We start from the raw sequence: 17,244 nt of genomic DNA on the forward strand, positions 1-17,244 counted from the left end.
ATTTAAGTAATTAGAAATTTATATTATATCCTAACTCCCTTATGTAAGAAGAAATAAGTATATCACAATTTAAACATCTTTTTACATATAAGAAAAATATTTTAAATTAGTTAATAAATACCCTTTTAATTTTAAACTATCCTAAATGATAAAATTATTTAAAATAGCTTATTTAAATGAAATAGATATGTCTAAGTATTAATTGTTACTATTAAAATGTAATAGATGCTTTGTTATATATATTTTTAAAACATGTAGAGATATCAAAATCATTAATTTTTATACAATTTTTATGTAATTTGTGGCTATTTGATTGATCAAAGTCATGAATTTAATTTAATAAATTTGAATTTTAATCAAAAATTTTATTTGTGGCTATGGTTCTTATTTTCAGATCATTAACTATAGTTGAGTGTTTTTCCATTAATTTAAGTAATTAGAATTTATACTATATGCTAACTCCTTTATCTAAGAAAGAATAAGTATCTCATAATTTGGACATATTTTTACATGTAAAAAAAATATTTTCATACATAAAGAAAACAAAGTCTAAAATTACAAATAAAATTTAATCTCCAATATATAGTTTTCTAAAAATTAGATTGATATGTATTATAAAGTAAACATATTACTTACTAAATTAACATTAATAATTGTAAAATGTTACAATTTATTATTTATTTAATTTGAGTTTTTAGGTTAAAAATTGTTTATTCTTATCAAAATTTTATTTCATAACTAAAATAACTAATTAATTTTGACAATATTATTTCTAACTTCAAATAGAATTTTATAGTTAATTCTAAAATAATGACACTTTGATCTAATAAATTATATCCAATCATCTTTTAAAATTTTTTTGATTTAAAATCTAAAAATAATATTATTTTATTCTTTATCATTTCTTTCAATACTGTTTATGACCTTTTATTTAATCCATATTTTTAAATATTTGAGGCTTATAATTAAATGGTTTTATTAGCTTATGCAGATTAATTTTATTACTAAAATTATATTTTCCAATAAAGAGAATTGTGATTTAAGAAAAGTAAGAAAAATTAGTTTAGGCTTATTAAAAATTCACTATTCCAAATTGTAACTCCTATGCTTTATATACTTAGTCACTTTTACTTAAAAAATTAAAGAATAAATATAAAATACAAAAAAATAAAATAAAACTAAAACTTTAAATAAAGTATGAATAGATTGATCCTTTTGAGTATTATCATGCTCATGCCTCTCTGTTTGGCTCAAGATATAAATGTAGAAAAACTCCTTGCTTATAATAAATGGTCAAGCTAATACCAAAGAGTTTATCTGAATGAACATGAAAAACTATTTAGATAAATGATTTTCTTTGAGAAATTGTAAAAGATGAAGGAACATAACAGTAATCCTAATAACACCTATTCTATCCATTTAAACTAATTCTCAGATATGACTAAAGAAGAATTTACTCAAAAAATTCTTATGAAATAGGATTTGGTTGGCCATTTAACGAAAGGAGCTAGTTAAGAGGCAACTCATAATGATGTAAATAGCGAAGCTTAACTGAATTCAAAAAGCCCCACTTTAGCTGCTTCAATAGACTGGAGAACAAAAGGTGCTGTAACATCGGTTAAGAATTAAGGTAATTGTGGTTCATGCTGGAGTTTCTCTGCAGCTGGCTTAATGGAGTCATTTAACTTCATTAAAAACAAAGCTTTAGTTGATTTTTCTGAGTAATAACTCCTTGATTGTGTCATCGCTGCAAATGGTTACAATATTCATGGATGTGATGGAGGATGGCCTGCTTACTGTGTAGACTATGCTTCCAAAGTAGGTATCACTACCTTAAAGAACTATCCCTATGTTGGAGTTTAGAATAAGTGTAATGTGACTGGCACAAATAATGGTTTTAAGCCTAAATAGTGGAATTAAGTTCCTAACACTTCGAATGACTTAAAAATGGCTTTGAATTTCTCTCCTGTTTCTGTTCTTGTTGATGCTAACAATTGGGATGGTTATTAGTCTGGAATTTTCAACGGGTGCGATTAATCTCTTATTATTCTTAACCATGCTGTATTAGCTGTTGGTTATGACAAGCAAGATAACTGGATTGTTAAAAATTCTTGGGGCCCTTATTGGGGTGAAAATGGTTATATGAGACTTGCTCCTAACAACACCTGCGGTATCCTAAAATATAATATTTAAATTACTGCTTGAAAAATTTGGATAAGCTATTATAATTAAAATTTATGAAAATATATTATTCGTAAAAATTAATATTATATTAAAGTAAATATTAAAATTCAATTATCTTTAAAAATTGAAATTTATTTAAATTAACATTAAATTAATAAATATTAAAAAAATTAATTTATATTTAAAAATAGCTTGGCAAAATATTGCTAATCCTGTAATTAAAATATCACCAACTGTGTAGTTATGTACAGATGGTGATATTTCATTCAATTTTTATGATTATAAGCTAATTTTACTCTTTATATTTTTTAATTTTTTTTATCAACCTGTTTTTATTAAATTTTAAATAATTTTTTACATTGCAAAATTATTTAATATAAGCTTATATTCAAAATTTGATGAAAAAATGATTTGAATGTAAATAATTTAAATAAAATTAATTTATAATAAACAAATAAATATGTTTTTAAAAAAAGAAACATAATACCAAAATATCCTTTAATTTAGAATATTATAATATTATACTTCAATTTATAATAACCTATTTTTTGCAAAAATTTTAAATAATTTTTAAAGAATTTATTAAAAACAGTTTTATAAGTTTTATAAATAATTAAGCAAAATCTATTTTCGTCTTCTCTGTAAGTAAGTTATTTTATAGTGAATTTAAATGAAAGTTATTCATATAAATTTATTTTATTAGTTCCCAAATAAAATAAAACAGAATTTTCATAAAAAATTTATGAGTGCAATCAAGCATAAACTGTAAAATATGAATTAATGCATACTAAACCTATTTAAAATATATTTATTAAATTAATTTTACTTTAGAAAAATATTGAATAATTAAATCACCATAATAGGGAATAAAATTTATTTTTTTTAGCTTTTATTCTTAATTTCATTAATTGAAAAAATCATAAGAAAGCAAATTACATTTTCCAAAAAAATTTAAAAGAAAATTTTGAAAGATTTATCAGTAATATGAATTTAATTAATATATAATATCTTAAATGATAAGAATTATTTAAAATGATTTATTTAAAATCTTAAAATATGATTAGATAATATTGAAATATAATAGCTGCTTAATCATGGCTATATATAAAACCAGTATAGATATAAAAAATCATAAAGTTTTATAGAAGGCTTATTTAATTAATTCTATTTAATCAATAGCATGAATTTAATTTAATAGTTTCGAATATAAATCAAAAATTATATTTTATGAATCTCATGCTTATTACAGTTCATTAGCTTATTTATAATAGGGTATTTTTATAGATAAATTAAACAATTAAGAATTTAAATTACACTCTAACTTTCATATCTAAAGAAATAAGTAGGTATATCATAATTTAAACATTTTTTCATATGTAAAAAAAAGTGTTCATACATAATAAAATAAAGTTAAAAATTCAACAGCATAAATTTAAATTTCATATATTGTTTTCTAAAAATTAGTATGATATGTATTATAAAGTAAAAATAATTATTTACTAAATTAATATAAGTAATTGCAAAATGTTACTATCTATTATATTGTTTCAGTAAATAAGTTAAAAATTGCTTAAATTTATTTTTATTTTATTTCTTAAATATAATTACTAATTAATTCTGACAATATGCTTTCTTCTTCAAATAGAATTTTATAGTCAATTCTAAAATGATGCAATATAGATTTGTAAATTGAATCTAATCATCTGTAAAAAGCTTCTAGATTTAAAATCTAAAAATAATATTATTTTTATTATCAATTTATGTTTTCAATTATATTTATCAACTCTAATTTAATGCATATTTTTAAATATTCGAGGTTTATATTCAATGTATTAACTTATGCATGTTTAATAATATTTAATTATGTTTATTAATAATTTATTGTTAATAACTAAATATTTGATTTTTCAGGGTTTAAACAAACTTCTCCATTATACAATAAATATATATATACATATAGTACCCTAATGTACTGCCTTTTTCAAGGCTACATACACGAATAATAACAAAATAGCTTGTAAATAAATCAAAACATTAAATTTCCCTTATAGTAAATCGAAATGGCATTTTACTCTATATAATTAATTTACTTTTGAAAAATAATGAATTTATGGTAGTAATTAATTCAATTATTAGAACAAAATTTATTTTTTTGGCTATTATTCTTAATTTCATTAATTTAAAAAATCTACTTAAAGCAAATCACTTTTTTTCTATAAAATTTAAAACAATGTGTTGAATGATTTATCAGGAACATAAAATTAATTTATAAATGCCATTTTAATTTTAAACTATCCTAATCGATACAAATTATTTAAAATAATTTACTTATATGCAATAGATATCTAGAAGTATTAATGGTTACTTTAGAAATGTATAAATGCTTTATTATATTTATAAATAAAAAAAGTAAAGATATGAAAAATCATTAATTTTTATACAAATTTTGTTAAATTCGTAGCTATTTGATTGTTGAGTGTTTTTAAATATAAATTTAAGTAATTAGGAATTTATATAATACTCTTACTTCCAAATATAAGGAGAAATGAGTATATCGTAATTTATGAGTCTTTTTCCATATAAAAAATATTTTCATACATAAAGAAAATAGAGTCTAAAATTTAGCAGTAAAATTTAATCTCCAATATTTTGTTTTCTAAAAATTAGTATGATATGTATTATAAAATAAAAAATATTACTTAATAACTTAACATCAACAATTCCAAAATGTTATAACCTATTATATTGTTTTATATATATGTTAAAAATTGTTTATTCTTATCAAAATTTTATTTCATAGCTATAATTAGTAATTAATTCTACTTCTTCGAATTTTATACTTAATTCTAAAATTACAAAATATTAATCTGATAAATAATATCTAATCATTTTTAAAATTTTCTTAATTTAAAATCTAAAAATAACATTATTTTATTATCTATCAATTCTTTCAATTATATTTGCCACCTCTAATTTAATTCATACTTTTAAATATTTGAGGCTAATAATTAAATGATTTTATTAAGGTATGAAGATTAATTTTATTACTAAAATTATATTTTTCTATCAATAAAATTACAATTTAGGATAAACAATAAAATAGTTGGTTAAATTTTTCTTACTGAATCAATAAATTAGTTTAGGTTTATAAAAAATTCACTATTTCAAATTGAAGCTATCCATACTTTATATACTTAGACATTTAGACATTTTTACTGAAAACACTAAACAACAAAAAATTTAAATACAAAAAAAAAAAAAACTAAAACTAAAACTTTAAAGTATGAATAAAAAAATGATACTTTTGAGTATTATCGTGCTCATGCCTCTCTGTTTTGCTCAAGATATAAGCATAGAAAAACTCCTTGCTTATAATAAATGGTCAAGCTAACATCAAAGAGTTTATCTAAATGAAGATGAAAAACTATTTAGACAAATGGTTTTCTTTGAGAACTTGTAAAAGATTAAGGAGCATAACAGTAATCCTAACAACACCTATTCTATCCATTTAAACTAATTCTCAGATATGACTAAACAAGAATTTGCTGAAAAAATTCTTATGAAATAGAATATTGTTGACCATTTAATGAAAGGAATCAGTTAAGAGGCAACTCATAATGATACTAATAATAAAGAAACTTAATTGAATTCAAAAAGCCTTATTTTAGCTGATTCAATAGACTGGAGAGAACAAGGTGCTATAACGACTGTTAAGAATTAAGGTAACTGTGGTTCATGCTGGAGTTTCTCTGCAGCTGCCCTAATGGAGTCATTTAACTTCATTTAAAACAATACTTTAGTTGATTTCTCTGAGTAATAACTTGTTGATTGTGTCATCCCTGCAAATGGTTACTATTCTTATGGATGTAGTGGAGGAGCGGCTGTTTATTGTTTGGATTATGCCTCCAAAGTAGGTATCACTACCCTAGACAAATATCCCTATGTTAGAATTTAGAAAAACTGTAATGTGACTGGCACAAATAATGGCTATAAGCCTAAATAGTGGATTAAAGTTCCTAACACTTCAAATGACTTAAAAAGTGCTTTGAATTTCTCTCCTGTTTCTGTTGTTGTTGATGCTACAAATTGGGATAATTATGAGTCTGGAATTTTCAATGGATGTGATTAATCTAATATTAGTCTTAATCATGCTGTATTAGCTATTGGTTATGACTAACAAGGAAACTGGATTATAAAAAATTCTTGGAGCCATTATTGGGGTGAAAATGGTTTTATGAGACTTGCTGCTAACAACACATGCGGTATCTTAAGCAATAATCTTTAAATTACTGCTTGAAAAATATAGATAAGCTATTATAATTAAAATATATTATTCGTATAAACTATTATTTTATATAAAATAGTCATTCAAATATTAAGATTCGATTAGTTTTAAAAATAAAAATTTTATTTAAATTAACATTCAAAATTTAATTCTATTTTTAGTTTTGACATAAAAAACATAAAATAAAAATTTTATTTTAAATTAAAAAAATAAACAAATAATGAATTTAAAAATAAATTATTAATAAAATGATAGATTTCATAATTTATTTATATTTAAATTAATTAATGTATAATTAAATAAAACAAGAAAAGGAAAAAGAACATAAAATTAATTGTCATCAAATTTATGTAACTAAATTTTAAGTATTTTTAATTTAAAATTCGAAGAATGTACTAACAATTAGCGAGGTAAATATTATTAAAAATTTTAAATAAATAAGCATTTCTATTTTTAAATATTGCTTATATTACAATACATTTAAAATTTTTATGTTAAATTACATTTACCTATATGTATTAAGATAAGAAAATTTTATGTGAATTTCAAATAAAATTCAAAATTCTTGATGAAAAAATTATTAAAATGTAAATAATTTAAATAAGATATCAAAAGACTAAAGTATAAACATATAATTGCGCTTTTAATAAAAGAAAAATATATCAAAATATCCTTTCATTTGAAATACTATAATGCGATGTATAATGAATGACCTAATTTATACTTTTTGCAAAAATTTAAAATAATTTTTAAATTATTTATTTTGTACAAATTTATAAATCAAATAATAAAGCAAAATAATTTTTCCTATTCTAGACAGGTAGTATTTTTATAGTAAATTTAAATGAAAATTCTTCATATAAATATACTTTATTATTTCCCAAGCTAAAGCTCAATATAAAATTATAAGTAATATATAATTTTCATAAAAAATTATTAAATACAATCAAGCATAAGCTGTTAAAAATGAATAAATAAATGAAAACTAAACTTATTTAAAATATATTTATAAAATTAATTTTACTTTTGAAAAATAATGAATTTATTTTAGTATTTAAATCTCCATAGTATAGAATAATTTACTTTTTTTGTTTTTATTCTTAATTTAATTAATTGAAAAAATCTTCTGAAAACTAAACACTTTTTCCTATAAAATTTAAAACTAAAGTATGGAGTAACATAAAGTTAATTAATAAATACCATTTAATTTTAAACTATCCAAAATGATAAAAGTTATTATTTAAATGAAATAGATATCTCGAGGTATTAATTTCACTAGTGATATATAGTAGATGCTTTGTTATATGTATTTATAAAACTTGTAGAGATATTAAAAATCATTAATTTTTATCCAAAGTTTATTTAGTTTCTGGCTATTTGATATATCAAAATCATGAATTTAATTTAATAAATATAAATATAAATCAAAAATTTTACTTCATGGCTTTGACTATTATTTCAGACCATTAACTTATATTTGAGTGTTTTTATGTATAAATTTAAGTAATCAAGAATTTATATTATCATAATTTCCAAAATAAGAATATCCTAATTTAAACAACTTTTTAAATGTAAAAAAAATATTTTCATAATTAAAGAAAATAGAGTCTAAAATTCAGAAGTAAAACTTATTCTCCAATATTTTGTTATCTAAAAATTAGTATTATATGTATCATTAAATAAAACATATTATTTACTAAATTAGCATCATATTTTTGCAAAATGTTACAATCTATTATTTTTTTTGAGTTTTTATGTTGAAAATTCATTATCCTTATCAAAATTTTATTTCATAGTTTTTATTACTATATAATTCTGATAAAATAATTGCTAACTTGAAATAGAATTTTATAGCGAATTCTAAAATGAGGGTAAATAGATCTGATAAATTTTATCTAATTATCTTCTAAAATTTTTTTGATTTAAAATATCAAAATAATATTATTTTATTATCTATCCGTTCTTTCAATTATATTTATCATCTCTAATTTAACCCATATTTTTTAATATTTGAGGTTTATAATTAAATGCTTTTATTAATGTATGCAGATTATTTTTATTACTAAAACTATATTTTTCAAATAAATAAAATTACAATTTAGGATAAACAATAAAAAAGCTGATTTAAATTTTCTTACTGAAAAAATTTGGATAAGTTACTGTAACTGAAATATATTAAAATATACTATTTGTACAAATTATTCAGTGATTAAATTTCATTGTTAATCAATTTCTAAAAATGATACGTTATTAAATTTTAAAATCGTAATAATAATGAATGAAGTAAATATTATTAAAAACTTTTCATAAATAAAATTTTTATTTTGTAAATATTCTTTATAAAACAATTAGAATTTTTATATTTATTTAGTTAATACTAAGAAAAAAAATATTTTAAGAAAATTTCAATAAAATTCAAAAATTAATCAAATAATTATTAAAATGTAAATAATTTAAATAAAATATCATAAGATTAATGTATAAACAAATAAATAGGTTTTTAATAAAAGAAAAATATATCAAAATAGGTAATAACTTAATTAATGCGTTTTGCAAATATTTTAAATAATTCTTAAAGTATTTATTTTATACATATTTATAAGTAAAATAATAAAGCAAAATCCTTTTTCCAGTTATATATAGAGTTAAGTTATTTTATGGTAAATTTATATGAAAATTGTTTATATAAATATATTTTATTAATTCCCAAGTTAAAGCTATAATAAAATTATAAATATGTAATACATAATTTTCATAAAATATAAATTCATTATTGCATAAGTTGTTAAAAATTAAATAATGAATAGTAAACCTATTTAAAATATATTAAAATAAATAATTTTATTATTGAAAAATAGTGAATTTATTGTAGTAAATAAATCTCCGCAATATAGAAAAAAATTAATTTTTTTAGATTTTATTCTTAATTTGGTTAATTGTAAAAATCTTCTGAAAGTAAATCACTTTTTTTTCTATAAAATTTTAAATAAAGTTTTTAAAGGCTTATCGGAACATAAAATTAATTAATAAATGCCATTTTAATTTTTAATTATCCTAAATGATAAAAATTATTTAAAATAGTTTATTTATAAGAAATAAATATCTCGAAATATTAATTGTTACTATCAAAATATAATAATTACTTACTTTATTGTATCTATATATAAAACAAGTAGAGATTTCAAAAATCATTAATTTTTATACAATATTTATTTAACAAGTGCTATTTGATTGATTAAAACCATGAATTTAACATAATAAACTCGAATTTTAATCAAAAATGACATTTTTTGGTTCTAGATCATTAATTTATTATTGAAGTGTTTTTTCCATTAATTTAAGCAACTAGGAATTTATATAATATTCTACCTTCCATATTTTAGGAAAAATAAGTATATCATAATTTAAACACCTTTTTACATAAAAAAATATTTTCATACATAAAGAAAATAGAGTCTAAAATTTAGCAGTAAAACTTAAACTCAAATATTTTGTTTTCTAAAAATTAGTATGATATGTATTATTAAATAAAAAATATTACTTATTAAATTAACATCAATTATTGAAAAATGTTACAATCCATTATTTTGTTTGTTTTTTTAGGTTATAAATTGTTTATTGTTTTCAAAATATAATTTCATAACTATAATAACTAATTAATACAGACTATATAATAGCTTGAAACAGAATTTTATAGTTAATTCTAAAATGACGAAATATTGATCTAATAAATTTTATCTAATAATCTTTTAAAACTTTCTTGATTTAAAATCTAAAAATAATATTATTTTATTATCTATCAATTCTTTCAATTATACTTATCATCTCTAATTAAACTCATATCCATAAATATTTGAGGCTTATAATTAAATAGTTTTATTAATGTATGCAGATTAATTTTATTACTAAAATTATATTTTTCTATAAATAAAATTAGAATTTAGATAATTTATTATAAAGCTGGTTAAATTTTTCTTATTGAAGGAAAATTAGTTTTGGTTTATAAAAGATACACTATTCCAAATTGAAATTCTCCATGCTTTATATAGTTAGACATTTTTACTCAAAACATTAAAGAATAAAAAAATAAAATAAAAAATAAAAAATAAAACTAAAACTTTAAATAAAATATGAATAAATTGATCCTTTTGAGTATTATCATGCTCATGCCTCTCTGCTTGGCTCAAAATATAAACGTAGAAAAACTTCTTGCTTATAATTAATGGTCAAGCTAAAATCAAAGGGTTTATCTGAATGAACATGAAAAACTATTTAGACAAATGGTTTTCTTTGAGAACTTTTAAAAGATTTAGGAACATAACAGTGATCCTAATAACACCTATTCTGTCCATTTAAACTAATTCTCAGATATGACTAAAGAAGAATTTGCTGAAAAAATTCTTATGAAATCTGATTTGGTTGACCATTTAATGAAAGGAATCAGTTAAGAGGCAACTCATAATGATACTAATAATAACGAAACTTAATTGAGTTCAAATAGCCTTACTTTAGCTGATTCAATAGACTGGAGAACAAAAGGTGCTGTAACATCAGTTAAGAATTAAGGTGGTTGTGGTTCATGCTGGAGTTTCTCTGCAGCTGCAGTAATGGAGTCATTTAACTTCATTTAAAACAAAGCTTTAGTTGATTTTTCTGAGTAATAACTTGTTGACTGTGTCATCCCTGCAAATGGTTACAACTCTTATGGATGTAATGGAGGATGGCCTGTTTAATGTCTGGATTATGCCTCCAAAGTAGGTATTACTACCCTAGACAAGTATCCCTATGTTGCAGTTTAGAAAAATTGTAATGTGACTGGCACAGATAATGGCTTTAAGCCTAAAAGCTGGATTTAAATTCCTAACACTTCTAATGACTTAAAAAGTGCTTTGAATTTTTCTCCTGTTTCTGTTCTTGTTGATGCTTCCACTTGGGGTAATTATTATTCTGGAATTTTCAACGGATGTGATTAAACTCATATTAGCCTTAATCATGCTGTATTAGCTGTTGGCTATGACTAACAAGGAAACTGGATTATTAAAAATTCTTGGAGTACTTATTGGGGTGAAAATGGCTTTATGAGACTTGCTCCTAACAACACATGCGGTATCTTAAGCTATAATCTTTAAGTTACTGCTTGAAAAATATGGATAATCTATTATAATTAAAATATATTATTCGTATAAACTATTATTTTATATAAAATAGTCATTCAAATATTAAGATTCGATTAATTTTAAAAACAAAAATTTATTTAAATTAACATTAAATTTATAAATATTAAAAAATAATAATTAATATTTCAAAATAACTTGATAAAAAATAAAAAAGTAAATTAATTTTATAAAAAAAATTCAAAAAAAGCTAACTACAAAATTATTTAATATAAACTTATTCATTAAAAATAACTTCCTAGTTAATCAAAGTTTCTTTATATTAAAACTTCTTACTAAGATTCACTTGGTTTTAATTTATTTTAAGGCTTTTAAATAATAATTTTTAAAAATTTTCTCTAGGGACTTGATTAAGAGGTTATTTTAATTTTCCAAGATCATTTTTTATTTTTTTGATTTTCTAAAGCATATTTTAAATTAAAATTAATAAAATTTGACTAGATACTGTATATGCTGTAATTAAGGTGCATTAATTTCTTAAAAAAATATTTTGAATACACCTTAATTAACCATAGATTTTTATTAGCTAATAAGAATTAAGAAGCCATTAATTACTATGTGTAATCCCTAATATATATATATGTTACCAACTTAAAGCTAACAACATATATTTACTCATCATAAATAGCTCTAAAATTTATATAGCTTGCAATAATAATTTAACATATAGATGCGAATAAAATGATGTTTAAAAGCATTTAATATAAAAAGGGAATATTTTTAAAATTATTACAAATTAAACTGTTTAAATAATAATTTGAATGTGCATTCATTTTGTGTTTTAGATTATAATTCTATCTTTAAATTTATTTAAAATGCAATTATAAGTTGATTTTTTTTTAGTTTTCTTTCTAACCTAAAATCTAGAAAATTTAAATAAAATCAATAAAAATATTAATTAATTAGCTTTAGCTTTTTGAGAATTAAAAAGAGTTTTTACAAAAAGAATTATAAACGGATGCTCTTTATTTGAAATTAAAAATTTTATAAGTTATTTTTGATCAAATTGGTTTTTTATAAATAATTATTTAGATAATCTATAAAAAAATTTTATTTTTAAGAGTGATAAAAATTTTTAATTTTATTAATCTAGTCAAATTCGTTGGATTAAAGTTATACATTTAGAAAGAAACTTGCTATAAGCCTCAAAAATTCTATTAATTTGATAAAGTTAAATTATTGTTAGAACTGGTTTTTTTTGTAAAATTAATGTACAATTTTAGTAGAGTTTGAATTTTATTTAGTTTTAAAAAATAAGCAATAAATAGCATAAAAAATTTCAATTTATAATTATAACGTTTTAATATAATATTGATTGAAGGTTTGTTTGTTTGTTTTAGTGAGAGATTTTATATATTATATTTATTGGTAGAAGTGCTTTGAAATAAGCATAAACAAATGTGAATAGGAAAGGTAGGATGAATAAAAATATACTAAATAAGTTTTATATATAAATAAATAACTTATTTTAATGATATATCAAAGATCAATTGGACTTTCTGTTTTATTTTCAAAGTACATATAATCAATTAAAAGAATAGCAGCCATAAAAAGAGCTTTGTCTTCAGGAGTCAAACTAGGAGGGAAACCTATAGTAAAGTTATCTGTTTTACCAAAACAACTCTTTAGACAACCTGCAGATTTCTTTAGAATTCTTGTAATTAGTTCACCTGCTGGATTCTTTACTTCAAAAGTTAATTCTTGGCAAGATTGATAAGGGCAACCCATACAAAGGAAACCAAGTTAGCATAAGGATCCAGAAATTATAAACTTGATATTGCCTGCAGCATCTTCAATTTCAACACAAAGTTCGTAACATCTAAATGGTTCTCTAATTTTTCCAAGATACTAATTCATACCATTTTCTACAACTGTTACAGAGAGTTCAGGACGATTGAAGCAGTAACATGTACACCTGAATGGACGTTACATTTAAATAAAAGTTGAGCCAGAAAGTTATCCATAATTTAATTTTCCTTGCTAATTTGTGACTGCCATATCAAATGGACGGCAGTTTGGGGCTAAGCATTAACGTACACAACAGTTACTAAGTTCTTTGCACTTGAATATAGTTTAATCTGAAATTTATATACCATTAACATCAGTAGGATAAACCTTGTAGACATTTGGAGTTTAGCATCCAGTCAATGCCTCAATGACTTCTATCTTTTATTCAATAAATATACCTTAAGCAGAAGCTAACTTTTACAATCCGTTTTAAATAGCCACTACTGCATTCTATTGCATAGGCATCATTTAAATATTAGGCATACCTTACTATCCATAACCTTAACCGAAGGGCTATTGATTTTACTATTGCTATTATGGTGGATACATTTATTTATTTATCTATTAATGATAATTTATTTTACTTAACTTTTTATTAAATTTGTATGATAATTAATATTTATAACAATTATATTTGGCAATAAATATATAAATCAGTAAATAAATAAAAAAATTATTTATAAATAGAAATTCAATCATAACGTATATCTCTAGAAGCTTATTCTTTTTACAAATTTTTACAAAGAGATTATATTGTTTAAATTGTCTATTCTTAATTCAATTTTATGTATTATTTCCTTAAAATTAATCAATAAAAGAGATAATCAAATTTAATTAATTTTTCTTTTTAATCAATTACTGAAAAGTAAACCAGCTAGTTAAATGCATCAAATATAATATTTATCACTTCTAATAATAATAACTATCACAAATAAACAATCAAAATTACTGATTCGATAAATTAAAAAAAATTTAAAATTTAAATTATTACTATCTAATGACCATGATATTTATCTTTGTTTGATTTTTTTTATTAATTGATAAAATATAGATGATCTTATAAAGTTAGCTTTCTAGCTTTAAAAAATTTATAACCTAATTGCAAACGGTTCTACAAATATAGATCAAAAGCTTAAGTATCTAAAAATTCAAACTAGACCCATTTATTAATATGAAAACAAATCAACTTTCTTTTTGAATATTTGTGGTCTTTATTTTTGATTTTGATATTATTACCCACCCAAATCTTAATTATATTCAAAATAGATTTTTTTAGGTTTCCTTGAAAACAAAAATCTAAATAATAATTTAAATATTTTTATGCATAAAATAATATTTTTCTAATTAGTTATAAATAAATTAACTGGATTTTAAAGAATCTAGTGAGTTTCTAGTAATTTAATTTACTGACTTTAATAGCTCAAAGATATTAAGCAAATTTATAAAAAAATATTTAGATTCAGAAATTTAAATAATATGTTTCAAAATTTTAATTTGATAATATTAATATATTTTTCACTTTTATAGTTAGTAAATTTGATTAGTTACATGAGATTGTAAAAAAATTCTATAGGTGGAATAAGAAATTAAATGGAAAAAATCCTAAAAAGTAGATGTAACTAAATGTAAAATTTTTCTTTTACAAATCAATTCAATATAATTTTAATAGGTTAATAGATAAAATGTTTTTATTTATTGTTTTTACCATAATTTAAAATATTATTTTTTTCATTTAAAATATTTTGAGATATCTTTTTACTTTTCTGCATTTGGTTTATAATTCAAGAAAAGAATTTAGAACAAATTTATGTAATTTGATCCAAGATCTTATGAATCCTTATTGGTGATTTAAATAAATACGCTGTATTAATTAGATTATTTTCCATTAAAAGCCTTTTAAAGCAAGAAGATAAGTAATTAAGAATAAATAATGAATGATATTTACTAGTAATAATTTTTCTATTTTGAAAGTTACAAATAATTAAATTGCAAAGCTCTACTTTTTAAATTTTTTTAAGTAAAAATAAAATTTTATTTTTATAATAAAAAATGAATAGATAAATTAAAATATCTATGGATAATTTAATGTAAATTGTATTTTTTACAATAATTGTTTATGGGATAATTAATATAAATTAATCTAATTCAATATAAAATTACAACAATCATCATACATTTAGATTACACTTTTCAAAAGGTAAAACTCAAAAAAAAAAATGATGAAGTTAATATTTAATAATTTAAATAGAAAATGAATTTAAATTTATATAATTTAATTTTTTAAATTAATAATTATTTGCAATTAGTAAAATTTGTTGAAATATTTAAAGACAAAATATAAAAAAGAAGCAATTAGCTATTTTATGATTTATTTAGCTTCAAATGAATTAGTTTTGAATGAATTTATTTATAAACATGTAAGTAAGCATACTGAGAAAAATTAAAATAAATATTTATGAGCAATATCATAAAATATCTACTAAAATTAAAAAATATTAAAATATTTAATTCATTTTTGTTATTTATTAGTGTGGCTAACTAATGTCTAAAAGGTATTTTGCTTTACGTTTTATGCGGAGTATTTAAATTATTCTTATTTGATGGATTGGCTATCATTTAACATGGTATCTTTTTAATTAATTAATTAAAATAAATTAGTTAAATAATTTTGACATTAATAAATTATGATTTTACCATTCAAGCGTTAAGAATCAAGAAGCATATTGTTACTAAATATTTAATTTTGCTATAAATTATCAGATGTACTGGTTTGATCTTTAGTCTCTTAACTAGGCTTACTTATCTATTTAGCAGGTTTTATCACAGAAGTGCTAAAAACTTTATTAAATTATTCCATTTCTAGAGATTATTTAAACAATTTTAAATTATGATTTGCAATTTAGTATTAGGATTCTATAATTTTTTAATCTTATAGTTTATCTTAGCTTGTAATAAAAAAATCATTTTATGTAGATTTATTTATTGGAGAAAACACACATTACTCAGGTTCTTTGGAGTATTTGGGTGTTGTGGTATTTATATTAAGTTAAGAAAACTTTACTTTTTATTTTTCTTCTCCATCTAAAAATTCTTTAGATTACAACTAATCATTAATCATGGAAAGCGCTTATTTCTCTTTAGCTAACTTTAAAGCTCTCTGTTTTGTTAATAAAAATACCTTAATTTGATTATTTTTTGAAACTAGGACTTAAAGTATTAAATTTATTTAATTTCTTCATAGGATGAGGTTCGCTTTGAGGGATTGCATTTGTATTTTTTTTCTAGCTTGATACTCGCCAGTTGCTGCTTATTTAAATTTAAACTTTGCTTTCAAATTATTATAACTAATGCTGCCTTAATTGAGCAAGTTATTTTATTGACTACTTTATCTTGTTGAATTTTCTGATTGATTAAAATGGTTTATTTTTAAATACTTTGATAAAGCTGAATGTTTCTAGAAATCTTAGCTTCGCTTTATAAAGGATTTTTTGGAAAAAGCTTTATTATGATACTTCTGCTAGAATAGGCTCTAAGAAAACAAGCAAGACAAGTTTTAATATAAAGAGCCCATTCAAGGAATAAATGATAATAGTAACATATGGACTCACACTTAGATTTACTTCTTAAAGGCCTTAATAAAGAATAGTAAGATTTATCGTCAATATTGAAATGAATATTGATTATTGTTCAAGTTAATTTCTCTAATAAGATATATATGGACAGCTTCGAGTTGACATTATACTATAAGATACCAAAGTAATATTTACTACAAAAGCCTAACATTAATAATAAAAAATAATTTTTTTTTTGATT

At 20.6% G+C, this 17,244-nt stretch overlaps 6 protein-coding genes across 6 annotated transcripts in view; 3 read left to right on the forward strand and 3 right to left on the reverse strand. All coding sequences in view use genetic code 6, as the record gives it.

The window, feature by feature from the left end:
• Nucleotides 1-1,197: 1,197 nt before the first annotated feature.
• TTHERM_00879280 (papain family cysteine protease) lies at nt 1,198-2,205 on the forward strand (the record flags this gene model as incomplete). Its single annotated transcript, XM_001016080.1, has 1 exon — nt 1,198-2,205. The coding sequence occupies one exon, from the start codon at nt 1,198-1,200 to the stop codon at nt 2,203-2,205; it is 1,008 nt and encodes a 335-aa protein (XP_001016080.1).
• A 3,274-nt stretch (nt 2,206-5,479) lies between these two features.
• On the forward strand, nt 5,480-6,481 carry TTHERM_00879290 (papain family cysteine protease; the record flags this gene model as incomplete). The annotated part of the gene is made up of 1 exon (XM_001016081.2): nt 5,480-6,481. One exon carries the CDS (start codon nt 5,480-5,482, stop codon nt 6,479-6,481), a length of 1,002 nt encoding a protein of 333 aa, XP_001016081.2.
• Nucleotides 6,482-10,599: 4,118 nt separating this feature from the next.
• Nucleotides 10,600-11,610, forward strand: TTHERM_00879300 (papain family cysteine protease; the record flags this gene model as incomplete). Its single annotated transcript, XM_001016082.1, has 1 exon — nt 10,600-11,610. The coding sequence occupies one exon, from the start codon at nt 10,600-10,602 to the stop codon at nt 11,608-11,610; it is 1,011 nt and encodes a 336-aa protein (XP_001016082.1).
• Nucleotides 11,611-13,122: 1,512 nt separating this feature from the next.
• TTHERM_00879310 (scramblase family protein) lies at nt 13,123-13,980 on the reverse strand (the record flags this gene model as incomplete). The annotated part of the gene is made up of 1 exon (XM_001016083.1): nt 13,123-13,980. The coding sequence occupies one exon, from the start codon at nt 13,978-13,980 to the stop codon at nt 13,123-13,125; it is 858 nt and encodes a 285-aa protein (XP_001016083.1).
• Nucleotides 13,981-15,940: 1,960 nt separating this feature from the next.
• On the reverse strand, nt 15,941-16,549 carry TTHERM_000879319 (hypothetical protein; the record flags this gene model as incomplete). Its single annotated transcript, XM_012797643.1, has 2 exons — nt 15,941-16,059; nt 16,126-16,549. 2 exons carry the CDS (start codon nt 16,547-16,549, stop codon nt 15,941-15,943), a joined length of 543 nt encoding a protein of 180 aa, XP_012653097.1.
• A 540-nt stretch (nt 16,550-17,089) lies between these two features.
• TTHERM_00879320 (transmembrane protein, putative) overlaps nt 17,090-17,244 on the reverse strand; it is a gene marked incomplete at both ends in the record, with an annotated part of 2,309 nt that continues 2,154 nt past the window's right edge. Inside the window, one exon of the mRNA XM_001016084.3 lies at nt 17,090-17,244. This exon is cut by the window's right edge and continues 549 nt beyond it. Coding sequence (XP_001016084.3) covers nt 17,090-17,244 — 155 coding nt within the window.

This window comes from Tetrahymena thermophila (assembly GCF_000189635.1).
Source record: "Tetrahymena thermophila SB210 genomic scaffold scf_8254648, whole genome shotgun sequence".
Classification (NCBI taxonomy): domain Eukaryota; phylum Ciliophora; class Oligohymenophorea; order Hymenostomatida; family Tetrahymenidae; genus Tetrahymena; species Tetrahymena thermophila.